Source organism: Mustela putorius, unplaced genomic scaffold (assembly GCF_011764305.1).
Source record: "Mustela putorius furo isolate JIRA1106 unplaced genomic scaffold, ASM1176430v1.1 tig00003846_pilon_pilon_pilon, whole genome shotgun sequence".
Lineage (NCBI taxonomy): Eukaryota > Metazoa > Chordata > Mammalia > Carnivora > Mustelidae > Mustela > Mustela putorius.
Window position 1 is genome coordinate 7,254,675 of NW_025421999.1, and position 19,589 is coordinate 7,274,263.

At 36.4% G+C, this 19,589-nt stretch overlaps 1 protein-coding gene and 1 non-coding gene across 5 annotated transcripts in view; both read left to right on the forward strand.

The window, feature by feature from the left end:
- RMDN1 (regulator of microtubule dynamics 1) overlaps positions 1-19,589 on the forward strand; it is a 53,710-nt gene that overhangs the window by 26,232 nt on the left and 7,889 nt on the right. For all 4 annotated transcript variants that reach the window (XR_006601500.1, XM_045063150.1, XM_045063149.1 and 1 more), the window contains 2 exons: positions 8,086-8,175; positions 18,080-18,135. Coding sequence is in view for 3 of the 4 variants with exons in the window: in XM_045063150.1 (XP_044919085.1) it covers positions 8,086-8,175; positions 18,080-18,135 (146 nt within the window). In the remaining variant the exon portion in view is untranslated. The remainder of the gene's footprint in view (positions 1-8,085; positions 8,176-18,079; positions 18,136-19,589) is intronic.
- On the forward strand, positions 9,128-9,230 carry LOC123387201. The gene has a single exon (XR_006601528.1). It is a non-coding gene; the product is annotated as a U6 spliceosomal RNA (small nuclear RNA).

Sequence of the window (19,589 nt, forward strand, 5' to 3'; positions counted from 1 at the left end):
CCTAACTGACTTAGAATGATGCTTTTCAATTGGCACTCTGGAGACACATGGGACATTATTGGTATTTTGTTATTAGGACATCACTTTATGATGTTGGACTGTCCTCAGTATAACTACCAAGTCATTGTGACAAGCAAATTTCATCTCCACCCATTTCCAAATGCTCCCTTTAGGGGCCAGTCTCCCTCAACACCCCACTAATACTGGTTTTTATTAAAAATAAAATAGATATGGATTCCTTAAATTTGTTGAGATTTGTTTTATGGCCCAGAATATGGTCCATCTTGTTAAGTGTTCTTTGTACACATGAAAGGAATGTTTATTCAGCTATTGTTGGGAGTATTTTATAAATCTCATTCAGGTCAGTTTCGTTAATGGTGTTGTTCTTTTGTACCATTTGTATCCTTTTGTAACCTTTATGATTTTCTATCTACTTGTTCTGTAAATTATTTAGAGACACATTGAAATGTCCAAGTATAATTGTAAGTTTGTCTGTTTAATTTGCAGTTTTTTTTTTTTTGATTTTTATTTATTTCTTTGACAGAGAGATCACAGGTAGGCAGAGAGGCAGACAGAGAGGGGGAAGCAGGCTCCCTGCTGAGCAGAGAGCAGGATGCAGGGCTGGATCCCAGGACCCTGAGATCATGAACTGAGCTGAAGGCAGAGGCCTGACTCAGTGAACCACCCAGGTGCCCCTGTTTGTTTGCAGTTTTATTAATTTTTGCAGCATGCAATTTAAAGTTTCTATTGGGAATATAAACATTTAGGATTATTATATTTTCCTGATGCATTAATCTCTTTATTACTGTAAAATGATCCCCCTTATTTTTTGAAATACTTAGTTTTATCTTCCACTTTGATACTAACATAGCAACTCTTGTTTTCTTTTGCTTATTGTTAGCGTGTTATATCCTTCTCTGTCCTTTTACTTTTAACTGTCTTTAACATGTCCGTGTAAACAGGTGATGAAGTCTTGCTTTTAGTTTTACTTATGTACTTCACATTATATAAAATTCATCATTGTGGGGCGCCTGGGTGGCTCAGTGGGTTGGGCCGCTGCCTTCGGCTCAGGTCATGATCTCAGGGTCCTGGGATCGAGTCCCGCATCGGGCTCTCTGCTCAGCAGGGAGCCTGCTTCCCTCTCTCTCTCTCTGCCTCTCTGCCTACTTGTGATCTTTCTCTGTCAAATAAATAAATAAAATCTTTAAAAAAAAAAAAATTCATCATTGTAATGCATATACTTAAATGGTTTTTTCACATTTTCCCTGTGTTGTGCAACCATCAGCACTAATTAATTCCATATTTCTGTTATCCCCAAAACAAACCCTGTACCTTCTGCCAATTCTCCCCTGCACCTATTCCCTGGTAAGCACTAATCTCCTTTATGTCCCAATGAATTTTCCTATTCTAGACATTTCATATAAATGGAATTACAATAGGTGGCATGTATGGTCTGACTTCCTTCCCTTTGCATAATATTGTCAGGGTTCATCCATATTGAGCATGTGACAGTACTGCATATTCCATCGTATGGATATACCAGTTTTGTTTATCCATCAGTTGGTGAACATTTGGGGTATTTCCACTTTTTGGCTGTTACATACAATTGTGTATAACTTGTATACAAGTTTTTGTGTGAGCATTTGCTTTTACTTTTTTTCTTATGGAGGCAAATTCACATAGCATAAAATCACCCATTTTATAAGTGCACAATACAGTGACATTTAATACATTTATAGTGTTGTACAACCATTACCTCTAGTTCCAGAACATTTTTATCACCCCAGAAGGAAACCCAGTAAGTCCAATTAAATAGTCACTCTCTGTTCCCTCTTATTACCCTGACAATCACTAATCTGCTTGTTGTGTCTATGGCTTTACCTACTCAGGATATTTCATAGAAATGGCATCATACAGTATGGGATCGTTTGTGTTTAGACATCTTTCACTTACCATGTTTTTGAGGTCCATCCACATTATAGCATGCATCAATATTTCATTCTTTTTTATGGAAGAATAACATTCCTTTGTATGGATATACCATATTCTGTTAACCCATTGATTAGTTGATGGACATTTGGGTTATTTCCACACTTTTGGCTATTGTTTATAGTATGAATATACATCCATGTATAAGTATTTTTTTAAATACCTGTTTTCAGTTTTTTTTTTTTTAAGATTTTATTTATTTATTTGACAGACAGAGATCACAAGTAGGCTGAGAGGCAGGCAGAGAGAGAGAAAGAGGAGGAAGCAGGCTCCCCACTGAGCAGAGAGCCCGATGTGGGGCTTGATCCCAGGACTCTGGGATCATGACCTGAGCCGAAGGCAGAGGCTTTAACCCACTGAGCCACCCAGGCGTCCCCCTGTTTTCAGTTCTTTTGAGTATGTGTCTAGGAATGGATTTGCTGGGTCATATGTAATTCTATTTTTTTTTTTTTAAGATTTATTTATTTTAGGGGGCAGAAAGAGAGAGAAGTGAGCAGACTCCCTGCTGAATGCACAGGGAGCTTGATGCAGGGCTCAGTTGCACGACCTTGAGATCACGACCTGAACTAAAGGCGCTCAGCTCAGATGCTTAACCAACTGAGCCACCCAGGTGCCCCTATGTAATTCTTTCAGAAGAACTGTCAAATTGTTCTTCAAAGGACCTATATCATTTTACATTGCCACTAACAATGTGTGAGGGTTCCAGTTTCTCCACATTCTTGGTCACACTTGTAATGATCCATTAAAAAAAGTTAAAACTAGTGGGTGGGAAGTGTATGGTTTTGATTTGTGTTTTCCTAATGAGTAATTATATTGAGCATCTTTTCATGTGCTTATTGGACATTGGTATATCTTCTTTGAAGAAATGTCTATTCAAATTCTTTGGTTTTTTTTTTCAATTAGGTTTTTTTCAACTAAGTTTGTCTTTTGTTGAGTTTTAAGAATATTTTCTGACATTTAGTCTCTAGTTAGATACACGATTTGCACATATTTTCTGCCATTCCATGGATTGTCTTTTTACTTTCTTGATGATAAGTTTTGTTGCACAAGTTCTTTTTAATTTTGAGGAAGTTCAGTTTAGTTTTCTTTGATTGCTTGTGCTTTTGGTGTCATATCTAAAAAACACAGATTTTCATCTATGTCTGTTTCTGAGTTCTGTATTTTTTTAGCTCTTACATTAAGATCTTTGATCCTTAAAAGAGTTAGCTTTTATACATGGTTGAGATAGGAGTTCAAATTCATTTTTTTGCATATAAATATATAGTTGTCCTAGCTCCATTTGTTGAAAAGACTGTTCCTTCTCCATTTTCATCTTTGATGAAAATCAGTTGAACAGGGGCACCTGGGTGGCTCAGTTGCTAAGCATCTGCCTTCGGCTCAGGTCGTGATTCCAGGATCCTGGGATTGAGCCCCACATCGGGTTCCCTGCTTGGCAGGAAGCCTGTTTTCCCTCTCCCACTGCTTCTGTTCCCTCTCTCGCTGTGTCTCTCTCTGTCAAATAAATAAAATCTTAAAAAAAAAAAAAAAAGAAAAAATCAGTTGAATATAAATGTATTGTTTATTTTTGAATTCTCAATTCAATTTCATTTGTCTGAGTATAGACCTGTTTGTCTTTGTGCCAGTATCACAGTGTCTTGATTACTATAGCTTTGTGGTAAGTTTTGAAATAAGGAACTGTGAGTCTTCTAGCTCTTCTTTTTCAAGATTGTTTTGGCCATTCTGAGTTCCTTCAGTTTCCATACGTATTTTAGGATCAGCTTGTAAATTTCTGCAGAGAAGCCAGTTGGGTTTTTGATAGGGATTTTATTGAATCTGTAGGTTAGTTTGAGGAGTATTGCCATCCTAACAGCATTGTGTGAAGACATTTATTTAGACCTTTTATTTAAAGATCTAAATAAATCTGTTCATTTGAATCTGTTCATTTATTTAGATCTTTTTCTTCTTTCAACACTGTTTTGTAATTTTCAGTCTTCAAGTCTTGTATGTCTTTGGATTTAAATTTATTCTTTAAGTATTCTTTTTGATGCTATTGGAATTCTTGATTTCATTTTCAGATTATTTATTGCTAGCATATAGAAGTATAACTAATACTTGTATATTAATGTATATTAATTTTATGTCCTATAGCTTTGCTTAACTCCTTTATTGGTTCTATTGGTTGTTATGTAGATTTAGTTTTTTTCTATATTATCAACATGTTTATAAATTATCCATAGTTTTTTTCTTTTCCAACCTGGACACCTGATATTTCTTTACCTTGCTGAATTTCCCTGGCTAGAACTTCAGTACAGTGTTGAGTAGAAGTGACAAGAGTGAATATCTTTGTCTTGTCCCTGATTATAGGAGGGTAGCTATTAGGCTTTCACCATTTGCTATGATGTTAGCTGTGGGTTTTCCATAAATGCTCTTTATCCATTGAGAAAGTTCCCTTTTATTCGTAGTTGTTGAGTGTTTTTATCATGAAAGGGTGTTGGATTTTTGTCAGATGCTTTTTTCTGTGTTTGCTGAGATGATCATGTTGGTTTTTCCCCCCTTCATTCTATTAATGTGGTATCTTGCATTAATTAATTTTCATATGGTAATCCACCCTTGTATTTTGGGATAAATCCCATGTGGTCATGTTGTGTAATCCTTTTCATTTGCTGCTGAATTCAACTTGCCATTATTTTGTTGAATTCTGCATCATAAGAGATACTACTCTTCAGTTCTTTTTTTTTCCCTCTGATTTTATTGGGAAAGAATAGGCATACATTATTGTAAGTTTAAGGCATAGAGCATGATGGTTTGTTTTGCACATATTGTGAAATGATTACTACAGTAGGCTCAGCTGATGCCTATCTTCTAATATAGATGTGATAAAAAGGAAAGAAAGAAAAATTTTTTTCCCTTATGATGAGAACTCTTAGGGTTTATTCTCTTATGAACTTTCCTATTATATCATATTTCAGCATAGCTGTAGTTTTCACATTGTACATTACATCCATAATACCATTCACCCTTGAACAACATGGGGAGAAGGGCGCTGATTCCTGTGCAGTTGAAAATCCACAGAGAACTTTTGACTCCCCAAAAACACAACTATAATAACCTGTTGACTGGAAGCTTTTATAACAAATAATCAGTACATATTTTGTATGTCTTACATACTGTATTCTTACAATAAAGTTACAAAAAAGAGACTACTCCAAAAGAAATGAAAAGGACCATAGATTTACATTACTATATTTCTCACAAGAAATCTGTGTATAAGTGGCTCTTGCATGGTTTAAATTTGTGTTGTTCAACTGTATTTATCTTATAACTGGAAGTTTGTACCTCTTGACCACCTTCCTCCAATTCCTCCTCCCCCAGCTCTCTACCTCTGGTAACCACAAGTCTTACGATTTTTTTTTTTTAAGATTCTACATGTAAATGAGATCATACAGTATTTTTATTTCACTTAGTATAATGCCTTCAGAGTCCCTCCATGTTGTTGCAAATGGCAGGATTTCCTTACTTTTTATGGTTGAATAATATTTCATTGTGTGTGTATGTGTGTGTATACATACAGCACAACTAATTTATCCATTTTGTTGATCTGAACTTAAGTTGTTTCCATTTTAGCTGTTGCAAACGAGCTATGAACATAGAGATGCAGATATTTTTTCAAGTAGGTGTTTTCATTTTTTGTTTTTTATAAATTCCAAGTAGAATTGCTAGATCATATGGTAATTGTATTTTTAATTTTTGAGGATTGAGTATCCCAGTTTAGAATCCGAACAGTGCATAAGGGTTCCCCTTTATCCACATCCACGCCAGCATTTATCTCTTGATGGTGGACATTCTAATAGGGGTGAGGTGATACCTCATTGCTATTTTAATTTGCATTTCCTTAATGACTATTGATGTTGTGTATCTTCTGTTGGCCTTTCTAATATCTTTTTTGGGGAAATGTCTATTAGGACATTTCTCTGCCCATTTTTAAATTGTTGGTTTTTTGGTATTGAATTGTATGTAATTGTATGAATTATAATTCAGGTATTAAACCTGTATTAGATATATTGTTTGCAAATATTTTCTCCCATTAGATAGGCCTTTTCATTTTGTTGATGGTTTCTTTTCCCTTACTGAAGCTTTTTAGCTTGATGTAGTCCCACTTGTTTTTTATTTGGTTGCCTGTGCTTTAGATGACATATCCAAAAAATCATTACCAAGACCCATGTCAAGAGGCTTTATTCCTGTCTTCTTCCAGGAGTTTCATAATTTCAGGTCTTTATTTTGTTTAGATATGTTCCTTCTGTTTCTAATTCAACTTACTGGGAGTTCCTACCATGTATGGATGTCAAGTTTTGTCTTAATGTTTTTTCTGTATCAAAATGATCATAAGATTTTTTTTTCTATTATTGTGATGGATCACATTGATTGGTTTGTGTATGTTGAATTATTCTTGCATTCCAGGGATAAATCCCACTTCATTGTGGTGAGTGATTTTTTTAATGTTCTGCTGAGTTCAATTTATTAGTATTTTATTGAGAGTTTTTGCAACTCTGTTTTCTTTTATTGTGATGGTTTTGGTTTCAGTAGCACTGGTGTCAGAGAATACTTAAGAAATGTTCATTGATTTCCTATTTTTTGGAAGAGTTTAGAGGAGCTTGGTGTTAATTTTCTTTAAATGTTTGGTAGAATTTGTTAGTGAAGCCATTTGATCCTGGTGTTTGCTTTGTTGGAAATTCGTTTGATTACTAACTCTGTAGTAGTACTTATTATTTGTCAGATTTTTTGTTTATTCTAAGTCAGTTGGATTGTATCTTGTTTCTAGGAATTTTTTCATGTTTAGTGGATCACTTAATGTGTTCCCGTACAGTTGTTGCTACTACTCCCTTTTAATCTTTTTTATCCCTAGATTTATTACTGAGGTTAGTAATAATAGATGTATTCTTTGAGTCCTCATTTTATTAATTTTTCTTTTTTCTTTTTATGTTTAGCTAAAGGCTTGTAAATTTTGTTGATCCTTTTGGAGAATTAATTTGGTTTTGCTCCTTTCCCCATTTTCCCCATATTTTATTTATTTCCACTCTATCTTTATTATTCCATTCTTTCTGCTTACTTTGGGTTAGTTTGCTCTTTTCTGAGTTTTTTTTTTTTTTTTAAGATTTTATTTATCTGACAGAGAGATCACAAGTAGGCAGAGAAGCAGGCAGAAAGAGAGGGGAAAGCAGGCTCCCCACTGAGCAGAGAGCCTGATGCAGGGCTTGATCCCCAGGACCCTGAGATCATGACCTGAGCTGAAGGCAGAGGCTTAACCCACTGAGCCACCCAGGTGGCCCCTTTTCCTAGTTTCTTAAGGTGAAGTTATTGACTGATAACTTTCTTTAAGGTAGCTTATAGCCATAAGTTTCCTTCTGAATACAACTTTGCTGAATCCTTTAAGTTTTGTTATGTCGTATTTTTTTGTGTTCTTTTCAAGGGATTTAAAAAATTTTTTTGTGACTTATTTGACTCATTGGTTATTTAGGAATGTGGGTTTTTTTTTTTTTTTTTTAAGATTTGTTTATTAGAGAGCGAGTGAGAGAGATAGGGAAGGGGCAAAGGGTGAGGGAGAGAGAGACTCTCTAGCAGACTCCCTGTTGAGCACAGAGCCGGACGCAGGGCTTCATCTGGTCTCAGGACCCGGTTATCATGACCTGAGCCGAAACCAAGGGTAGGACACTTAACCAACTAAGCTATCGTAGGAATTTTTAAATTTCCACATAATTGTGAATTATACAGATTTCCTTCTTTTATTAAAATATTTTCGTTTCACTGTGGTCAGAGAACATACTCTGGTTTCTATCTTTTAAAACTTGAGACTTTTTTACAGCCTAATATATTCCCAACCTTGATCTCAAGGTTGTAAGTTTTTGCTTAATGAGAATGACTACTGAGGAATAACTATTCAGTTTTACCTTGTATTGAATGGAATATTAGTAGATTATATTCTTATAATTTTATCTATTTTATTTTATTTTTTATTATCAGGAGACCTAGCTTTTATAGTAGCATCAGAATTTATTTTATCTAATATTATTATATTATATTCTTATATTATTCTTACATGTTTTTTTCTTCTTTTTTTAGTGGTATGCAATCTGTATTAGTGATGTTGGAGATTATGAAGGCATCAAGGCTAAAATTGCAAATGCCTACATTATCAAGGAGCATTTTGAGGTACTGATGAATTTTAAAAGTAATTAGCTTTTTAAATAAAATTGTTTTACTTATCTATTGCTGAATAGCAAACCACCTAAAACTTAGAGGTCTAATGCAGTGACAGCTTATTTCTCAATATTTTGTGTGTTAACTCTTTAGTGGTACTTCTGGTCTGTTTGGTGTAGCTGAGGTCATTCAGACGGCTGCCTTCACCTCAGTCTTCAGCTGGACAGAATGTACGAGATGGTCTCTTATATCATGGGTTCTCTCTCTCCATTTTCCATTGCATTATTTAGTAGTCTAGCCTCAGCTTCGTTACAGCATGGTAGCTGGCTTCCAAGAATGAGCATTCCAAGATAAAATTCCAATGTGCAAACTTTTATCAAGCTTCTGTTTTGCATCACACTTGGTAATATCCTGTGAACCTAAACAAGTCATGTGGCCAAGACCAGATTATATGGGAGGGAACTATATGAGGTCGTGAATACCCCAAGGTGTGGTCTGGTATAAAATCAAACCCAACTGACAAACCACTCCCAATAGTAGTAGTACTGTTTACGATAATTATCTCTGTGTATTTTACGTTTTTTGTTTTTTTTTAAGAGATCACAAGTAGGCAGAGAGAGAGGAGGAAGCAGGCTCCCCGCTGAGCAGAGAGCCCGTTGTGGGGCTTGATCCCAGGACACTGAGATCATGACCTGAGCCAAAAGCAGAGGCTTTAAACCACTGAGCCACCCAGACGCCCCTATTTTATGTTTTAATATTTCCCCTGAAGTTACTTCTTTATAGTAAGTTCATCCTTAGATGTCACATATTCTCCAGGAGTTTGTGTATTTCATGATGTGCCATATACACTACCTCATTGTCCTAAACAAAACTAAACAAAAACTCTGGAAAAACTGCCACTAAAAATTCAGCTTATTTATTTCTCTTTTGATATATTAGACCACTTCAAAAATACAAAGGAAGAGTGCTCGCTTGGGAGCACATATACTAAAATTGGAATGATATAGAGGATAGGATGGCTCCTGCACAAGGATGACACACAAATTCGTGAAATGTTCCATTTTTTTTTTTTTTTTTAGTTTAGTCTATTCTTTTTTTATTTTTATTTTCTAATATTCATATAGAGTTAAACTTCAAGGTAATCCCCTTTCCCCAATCAGTGCTACCCCTATACATATACAAATTCTTAATCCCCCTTTAGCTAAGGAAAGTTCAGTCCTTTAACAAAGATATCAAGATACATCTAGGAAGAATCAAAATAACCTTCCTCGCCCACACTGAGAATTTATAACCACTCTCCCATCTTTTTCTTCCGCCAGTGTTTCTGTGTATTTGTGTTTCTCCTGATAGTATATAAATCTTATACTTGGGGATCTTTTTGACGAGGTTCTTCCTTTTTTTGCTTTTATATATATATACTTTTTTCTCTTGTCATATACTTTTATCAGTCTTTTTGTTTGTTTTTGTTTGTATACTTCATAAATCTTACCTTGGGGCCCATTTGGGCTGAGCCTTCTCTCTTATCTTCCCTTTTTTTCCTGTCTCACTGTCTTTTTTTTCTTTTTCTTTTCCTTTTTCTCTCATTTGGGTGGGGAATCCTGATTGCTCAAAAGCATTCCAGGGTGCGCCTTGACTGCACCACTGTCGATACATCCAGCTACATCCTATCAGTCATCTCTCACCAAAATGACTAGGAGGAGGAATTCCCAACAGAAGAAAAATACAGAGGATGGGCCTTCTACAACAGAGCTAATGGCTATCAACATAGACAATATATCGGAAAGGGAATTCAGGCTAACAATTGTCCAGGCATTAGCTAGGTTGGAGAAAGCCATGGATGACCAAACAAAATTGATTAGGGCAGAACTGAAAACCACCAGGGATGATGTTCAAAATGCTCTCAATGAGTTCCAATCTAATCTAAATTCTCTAAAAGCTAGGGTAACTGAGACAGAAGATAGAATTAGTGATCTGGAGGACAAACAGATAGAAAGGATCAGGAGGAAGCCTGAAACAGCTTAGAAGCCACAAAAACAGAATCAGGGAAATAAATGATGCCATGAAACGTTCCAACGTCAGAATTACTGGAATCCCTTAAGGGGAGGAGAAAGAAAGAAGTCTAGAAGATCTAGTGGAACAAGTTGTCCATGAAAATTTTCCCAATCTCACGAATGGAACCAGTGTTCATGTACTAGAGGCAGAACGGTTTTCCCCCAAGATTATAGATTCTTGAAAGTCCTCGAGATATCTAATAGTAAGAATGAAGAATTATAATTGTAGGCAGACCCTCTTGAAAGCGGCTAGGACAAAGAAGCTCCTTACATACAGAGGAAAGCCCATCAGAATAACATCAGACCTGTCCACAGAGACCTGGCAAGCCAGAAAGGGCTGGCAAGATATATTCAAGGCACTAAATGAGAAGAGCATGCAGCCAAGAATACTTTATCCAGCAAGACTGACATTCAAAATGGATGGAGAGATAAAGAATGTCCAAGACCGGCAAGGCTTAAAAGACAATGCAACCACCAAGCCGACACTGCAGGAAATATTAAGGGGGGGTTCTATAAAAGAGAAAAAATCCTAAAAATATAATTGAACAGAAATATAGAGACAGTCTATAGAAAGAAAGACTTCAAAGGTAACACGATGTCAATAAAAACGTATCTATCAATAATCACTCTCAATGTGAATGGCCTAAATGCACCCATAAAACAACACAGGGTTGCAGATGGATAAAACGACAGGACCCATCCATATGTTGTCTACAAGAGACCCATTTTGAACCTAAAGATACACCCAGACTGAAAGTGAAGGGATGGAGAAGCATCTTTCATGCCAATGGGCCTCAAAAGAAGGCCGGGGTAGTGATTCTCATATCAGATAAATTAGATTTTAAACTAAAGACTATAGTCAGAGATATAGAAGGACATTACATAATTCTTAAAGGGACTATCCACCAAGATGATCTAACAATTGTAAATATCTGTGCCCCCAATATGGGAGCAGCCAATTACATAAGAAAACTATTAATCAAGATAAAGAGTCATACTGATATGAATACATTAATAGTAGGAGATCTTAACACGCCTCTCTCAGTAATAGATCATTGAAGCAGAAAATCAGTAAAGAAACAAGGGCCTTGAATGACACATTAGCAGATGGACCTCACAGATATATACAGAACATTCCACCCTAAAACAACAGAATACTCATTCTTCTCAAGTGTATCTGGAACCTTCTTCAGAACAGACCACATACTGGGTCACAAATCAGGACTCAACTGATACCAAAAGACTGACATTATTCCCTGCATATTCTCAGATCACAGTGCTTTGAAACTGGAGCTCAATCACAAGGAAAAGTGCAGAAGGAACTCAAACAGCGGGAAGCTAGAGACCACCTTGCTTAAGAATGCTTGAATCAAACCAGGTGATCAAAGAAGAACTGAAACAATTCATGGAAACCAATGAGAATGAAGACACTTTGGTCCAAAACCTATGGGATACAGCAAAGGCAGTTCTAAGGGGGAAGTACATAGCCATCCAAGCCTCTGTCAAAAAAATTGAAAAGTCCAGAATACACCAGCTGTCTCTACACCTTAAAGAACTGGAGAATCAACAACAAATCAAACCAACTCCACACATAAGAAGGGAAATCATCAAGATTAGAGCAGAGATCGATGAGATAGAAACCAGAGATACAGTAGAACGTATCAATGAAACTAGAAGCTGTTTTTTTGAAAGAATTAATAAGATCGATAAACCATTGGCCACGCTAATCCAAAAGAAAAGAGAGAAAGCCCAAATTAGTAAAATTATGAATGAAAAGGGAGAGATCACAACTAACACCAAGGAAGTAGAAACAATCATCAGAAGTTATTATCAACAGTTATATGCCAATAAGCTAAGCAACCTAGATGAAATGGATGCATTCCTGGAAAACTATAAACTCCCAAAATTGAACCAGGAAGAAATTGACCACCTGAATAGACCGATATCTAGTAACAGGATTGAAGCAGTGATCAAAAACCTCCCAAAAAAACAAGAACCCAGGACCTGACGGATTCCCTGGGGGAATTCTGTCAAATTTTCAAAGAAGAAATAACACCTATTCTCCTGAAGCTGTTTCAGAAAATTGAAGCAGAAGGAAAACTTCCAGACTCTTTTTATGAAGCCAGCATTACCCTGATCCCCAAACCAGGCAAAGGCCCTACCAAAAAGGAGAATTTCAGACCAATATCACTGATGAATATGGATACAAAGATTCTCCACAAGATCCTAGCAAACAGGATCCAACAGCACATTAAAAAGATTATCCACCATGACCAGGTAGGATTCATCCCTGGGTTATAAGGATGGTTCAACATTTGCAAATCAATCAATGTGATAGAACAAATCAGTAAGAAAAGAGAGAAGAAACACATGGTCCTCTCAATTGATGCAGAAAAAGCATTTGACAAAATCCAGCATCCGTTCCTGATTAAAACGCTTCCAAGTATAGGAATAGAGGGTACATTCCTGAACTTCATAAAACCTATCTATAAAAGACCCACAGCAAATATCATCCTCAATGGGAAAAAGCTTGCAGCCTTCCCGTTGAGATCAGGAACACGACAAGGATGCCCACTCTCACCACTCTTGTTCAACATAGTATTAGAAGTCCTAGCAACAGCAATCAGACAACAAAGAGAATAAAAGGTATCCAAATTAGCAATGAAGAAGTCAAACTCTCTCTCTTCACAGATGACATGATTCTTTATATGGAAAACCCAAAAGACTTGACCCCCAAACTATTAGAACTCATACAGCAATTCAGTAACGTGGCAGGATACAAAGTCAATGTACAGAAATCAGTGTTTTCTAATACACTAACAATGAAAATACAGAAAGGGAAATTAGAGAATCGATTCCATTTACTGTAGCACCAAGAACCATAAGATGCCTGGGAGTACTCAAGGAACTACAGAACACTCATGAAAGAAATTGAAGAAGACACAAAAAGATGGAAGACCATTCCATGCTCTTGGATTGGAAGAATAAACATTGTTTTTTTTTTAAAATTTTTTTTATTTTTATTTATTTAACAGACAGAGATCACAAGTAGGCAGAGAGGCAGGCAGAGAGAGAGGAGGGGAAGCAGGCTCCCTGACAAGCAGAGAGCCCGATGCGGGGCTTGATCCCAGGACCCTGGGATCATGACCTGAGCTGAAGGCAGAGGCTTTAACCCACTGAGCCACCCAGGCGCCCCAAGAATAAACATTGTTAAAATGTCTATACTGCCTAGAGCAATCTGTACTTTTAATGCCATTCCAATCAAAATTCCACTGGTATTTTTCAAGGAGCTGGAGCAAATAATCCTAAAATTTGCATGGAATCAGGAGAGACCCCAAATCGCTAAGGAAATGTTGAAAAACAAAAACAAAACTGGTGGCATCACGTTACCTGATTTCAAGCTTTACCACAAAGCTGTGATCTCCAGGACAGCATGGTATTGGCATAAAAACGGACACATAGCCCAGTGGAACAGAGTAGAGAGCCCAGATATGGACTCTCAACTCTGTGGTCAAATAATCTTCGACAAAACAGGAAAAAATATACAGTGGAAAAAAGTCTCTTCAATAAATGGTGCTGGGAAAACTGGACAGCTATATGCGGAAGACTGAAACTCGACCATTCTCTTACACCATACACAAAGATAAACTCAAAATGGATAAAAGACCTCAACTTGAGACAGGAATCCATCAGAATCCTAGAGGAGAACATAGGCAGTAACCTCTTCGATACCAGCCACAGCAACTTCTTTCAAGATATGTCTCCAAAGGCAAATGAAATAAAAGCGAAGATGAACTTTTGGGACTTCATCAAGATTAAAAGCTTCTGCACAGCAAAGGAAACAGTCAACAAAACAAAGAGGCAACCCATGGAATGGGAGAAGATATTTGCAAATGACAGTACAGACAAAAGGTTGATATCCAGGATCTATAAAGAACTCCTCAAGTTCAACACACGCAAAACAGATAATCATATAAAAAAATGGGCAGAAGATATGAACAGACATTTTTCCAATGAGGACATACAAATGGCTATCAGACACATGAAAAAATGTTCATCATCACTAGCCATCAAAGGTGGCTCCTGTCATAGGCAGATTCAGATTAAAACCACATTGAGATACCACCTTACACCAGTTAGAACAGCCAAAATTAGCAAGACAGGAAACAACGTGTTGGAGAGGATGTGGAGAAAGGGGAACCTTCTTACACTCTTGGTGGGAATGCACATTGGTGCAGCCATTTTGGAGAACAGTGTAGAGATTCCTCAAGAAATTAAAAATAGAGCTTCCCTATGACCCTGCAATTGCACTACTGGGTATTTACCCCAAAGATACAGATATAGTGAAAAGAAGGGCCATTTGTACCCCAGTGTTTATAGCAGCAATATCCATGGTCACCAAACTGTGGAAAGAACCAAGATGCCCTTCAATGGACGAATGGATAAGGAAGATGTGATCCCTGAACACTGTGGAGTATTTTGCCTCCATCAGAAAGGATGAATACCCAACTTTTATAGCGACATGGATGGGACTGGAAGAGATGATGCTGAGTGAACTAAGTCAAGCAGAGAGAGTCAATTATTATAAGGTTTCACTAATTTGTGGAGCATAACAAATGACATGGAGGACATGGGGAGATGGAGAGTAGACGGGAGTTGAGGGAAATTGGAGGGGGAGATGAGCCATGAGAGACTGTGGACTCTGAAAAACAACCTGAGGGTTTTGAAGGGGCGGGGGGGTGGGGCTGGGAGGTTGGGGGAACCAGGTGGTGGGTATTAGGGAGGGCACATATTGCATGGAACACTGGGTGTGGTGCAAAAACAATGAATACTGTTACGCTGAAAAGAAATATAAAAAGATTAAAAGCTGAAATTATCATAAATGTGTATAACAACAAAGTACAGCCATAATAGTTTTCCCCTTAAATTATGATGTTCCAAGCCAAAAGAATTAAGTACTCGGTTTTGAAATTATAAAAATAAATTTTCTATAAATTAAAATATACAAAGGAAGAGAATATGATGGAAACATTAATAGGAAGAACCGCAGATAAGCTAATAGCTTTTCTGAATTTTATGGTAATAGTCTCAGTTCCTGTTTTACACAGTGGGTAACAGAAAAGAACATTAGACTGGGAGTCAGGAGATCTAGCTTTTATTCTGGCATCAGTAGTATGTATACACAGACATATGTGTACATGTGTGTATGCATATACATACATATATTTCAGTTTAATAATATGCAACTTTTTCACATTGTAAGACCTTTGAAATCACAGTGCATTATAATCAGTGGTATCTTTTAATAGGCAGTGCTTTTTTCTTTTTAGTGATAGATAAAAAATGATATGTAGTAATTTTCATGGTATCTTAGATTCTGTGAAATGTCATAATTTGCTCAGTGGCATTAAATAAATCACATGAGTTATTGTGCCATAGTGTGTAGAATATATGACAAATATCTTCCAATATAAATCATGAAAAAATTGCCAAAAATATATTAGTGGAAACAGAGACTATAGATTGTTTCTTTAAAAACCAGTATTTTGGGGCCCCTGGGTGGCTCAGTTGGTTAAGCATCTGCCTTCAGCTCAGTTCATGAGCTAGGGTCCCGGGATTGAAATCCACATTGGGCTCTCTGCTCAGTGGGGAGTCTGCTTCTCCCTCTGTCAATAAAGAATAAAATCTTAAAAAAAAAATCTGTTTTGCAGATCTCAAATATGTATTAAGTATATTTTTATTTTATTTTATTTTTTTTAAAGATTTTATTTATTTATTTGAGAGAGAGAGACAGTGAGAGAGAGCATGAGCGAGGAGAAGGTCAGAGGGAGAAGCAGACTCCCCATGGAGCTGGGAGACCGATGTGGGACTCGATCCCAGGACTCCGGGATCATGACCTGAGCCGAAGGCAGTCGTCCAACCAACTGAGCCACCCAGGTGTCCGATTAAGTATATTTTTAAAATGATAGTATTTAGTATTTACATACTAAAAAGATCATTTATACTATTATTCCTAATTCCATTATTATATTTAAAACCATAAGGAATTATTATTTTTAGGTTATTTTTGTTGTTTTTTTAAGATTTTAAGTAATCTCTACATCCAACATGGGGCTCAAGCATGGTCCTCTGAGCCAGCTAGGTGCCCCTATCTTTGGATTGTTTTGAAAACAAACTAATGGCAAGAATTAAAAAAGAAAGTGTTTGCTTGAGAGTAGTCCTTCTCAACCCATCCCATAAAAAAATTAAATTCCCCCAGGCATCCACTGCATGTTCTGAATTAACTTCTCTTCCTTGCATCTAGAATGGGACTAGCTCTATACCATTCTTGGTAGATTGGAGAAAACAGTTATTCATACAATTTTTTGTAGGGTTTAATTTTCTAGTGGAACTCTGATTAGGAAAGGTTTCTTAGTGTATGAGTTGTGTATATTTTAAGACATATTTTGCTATGAGTCATATCACTGTTTAATGGAAAAGTAAAATAAAGTCAGTGCTGATTCTTTATTCATATTAATGAAGCAAGATTTCTGCTAAGTCATACCTGGTTATTAGCCTTATTCTAGCTATTACCTCTACTACTGATACCATTCATTAGCATCAGTAATAAATTAAGTGGTACTTTTTAAAAGTAAATTTATGCTGGTTATAGAAGATATTACTACGTTAAGTACCTCCTGTTAGTTGCTCATTTAATATTTAGCACAACTCTATAATGTAGGTATATTACTCTATCAGTTCTATAAAACAGCAAACTCCGGCATGGCAAGAAGAGAGAACTTGCCAAGGTGAAAACTTGGAGCTGTGATCTGAACCCTGGTAGTCTGGCTTCAGAGACCCTACTGGTAACCAATACAAATACTTCAAAATGGTGTATCTCACACATTACTGACTGAAATGAAAACATGGGTTTACAGAAAAACACAAGATAGGAGGTCTCAGTTTTTTTTTTTTTTTTAGAAGGATCTCTTATTTTTTTTTTTTTAAAGATTTTATTTATTTATTTGACAGAAAGAAATCACAAGTAGATGGAGAGGCAAGCAGAGAGAGAGAGAGAGGGAAGCAGGCTCCCTGCCGAGCAGAGAGCCCGATGCAGGACTTGATCCCAGGACGCTGAGATCATGACCTGAGCCGAAGGCAGCGGTTCAACCCACTGAGCCACCCAGGCGCCCCAAGAATCTCTTATTTTTAATAGGATTTACATTAATCTGACATGTTTCTCAAAGACTTTCAACAAAATAGTGGATAAAAGGAGAAACAGTTGCTTTAAACTTGTTCCATAGTTTATGCTTCACATTAATTCACATAGGACTTTCATATAGTAAACTGAAATTAGGAAGACTATCAGTGTATTACATTGTATATATTTTACTAATAAATTCTGTAAATAAGTAGTATTTATTTTTCCTTTGTTGAGTATAGATGAAGTTGAACAAAACGTACATAAAGGAAGAAACTTTGTAAAAGTATTAAGTACTTTATTCTCCTTTAAGAATACCATTTAGTCCAGTATTCATGCAGAACTTGCAAAATTAAATTATTTTTCCTCTAATCTAGAAGAAACATTGAGAACTATAGATTGGTTTTCAAAATCGGATTCATTTAAAAATTTCATGTTTTTTCTCATACTGATAAATCCTGTTAGTTGCTGAGCTTTGTAAGAGTTACCTTTAATACAAGTCACTAACGGTGTATTGAAATGAATTTAATCACATTGAATGAAGAGGGGAAAAAATTGGTATTATCATAGAAGAATCAAAATGTAGGGTTGCCAAAAAAATTTTTTTATCATGACTTTTTCAGCAAACATAATACTCATTTGTGTTTAGAAAACAAATATGATTGACTTTCTCATTTCTTGTTAGAAAGCAATTGAACTGAACCCAAAAGATGCTACCTCAATTCACCTTATGGGTATTTGGTAAGAACATTTCTTTAAATAAATATTTCAGTGGTAGTTACTATGATCTTATTTTGTAGTATATAATACCAAGCTGTAAAGTATTTAAAAGTATTTGGCATTCATGAGTGTTCGGTTCATTATTACTAGTAGTAATAATGTTCATTAACTAGTTCAGTTCATTAACTAGTAGTTGTGATGTATCACTAAGTTTGATTGTGATCATGTTAACCATTGTAACTCATTTAGAAATATATGTTAAAATGAAAAAGGCATTAAAATTTTTGCTAGACTTTGAAATTCCTTTTGTTAGGAGAGACTGTTTTTACTTACAAGGCTAAATGAAATTGGATTGATCTAACTATATAGCAACACAGTTCGATGCCCGAAGAGGGTCTTCGCATCTTCAAGGTCTGTCAAATACAGTCTGATTCATCTGAGGAATAAAATAATCTGACTTTCAGTATCTTTCCATTTGTCTAGTGTACAGCATTATTTTGCTGGTATGAGCAGCAAACTTGAGACAGGTTTGCCGCTGTTTTCTTTGGGTGTAGTTCACAGACCTGAGTATTTTATTGTCTTATAAATAAATGGTGTAGACAGCCCTGTATCTGATTTTTTTTTTTAAGATTTTATTTATTTATTTGACAGACAGATCACAAGTAGGCAGAGAGGCAGGCAGAGAGAGAGAGGAGGAAGCAGGCTCCCTGCTAAGTGGAGAGCCTGATGCGGGGCTCGATCCCAGGACCCTGGGATCATGACCTGAGCTGAAGGCAGAGGCTTAACCCACTGAGCCACCCAGGCGCCCTCCCGTATCTGATTCTTTTTTTTTTTTTTTTAAGATTTTATTTATTTATTTGACAGGAAGAGAAGGATCATAAGTAGGCAGAGAGGCAGACAGAGAGATAGAGGAGGAAGCAGGTTCCCTGCTGAGCAGAGAGCCAGGTGCAGAGCTTGATTCCAGGACCCTGAGATCATGACCTGAGCCAAAGGCAGAGGCTTAACCCACTGAGCCACCCAGCGGCCCCCTGTATCTGATTCTTAAAAGGATTCTTAAAAAGGAGTTAAATATCCTTCAGGACAAAGGGCAATATTAAACTAACTAATGATAATGGCTAGACAGTTCTAGGGAGGAACCATGAATGAGATACAGTTGTTCCCTTAGGAGTTCGGACCCTTAGTCAAAGATGCAGTACTTTTTTCCCTACCTGTATCAGAAAGTTGCCAAGATCTTTGGATGTTAATCATTTGCCTCACTCTTTTCAGTAGGCAGACTTAAATTGGTTCTTGCCATTGTTATTTATACATACCATGTTTAGTTTTTGTTTTTGTTTTTGTTTTAACTACTCTGAGTTAGTTTTTCTTATCTAAAAAAATAGGGGTAATGATCCTAAGAGTAAATGAGAGATAATCACCGAGCACCTAGAACAGAGTCAGCACTTAGTGATGAACGACAAATACTATGTTTTCATTAC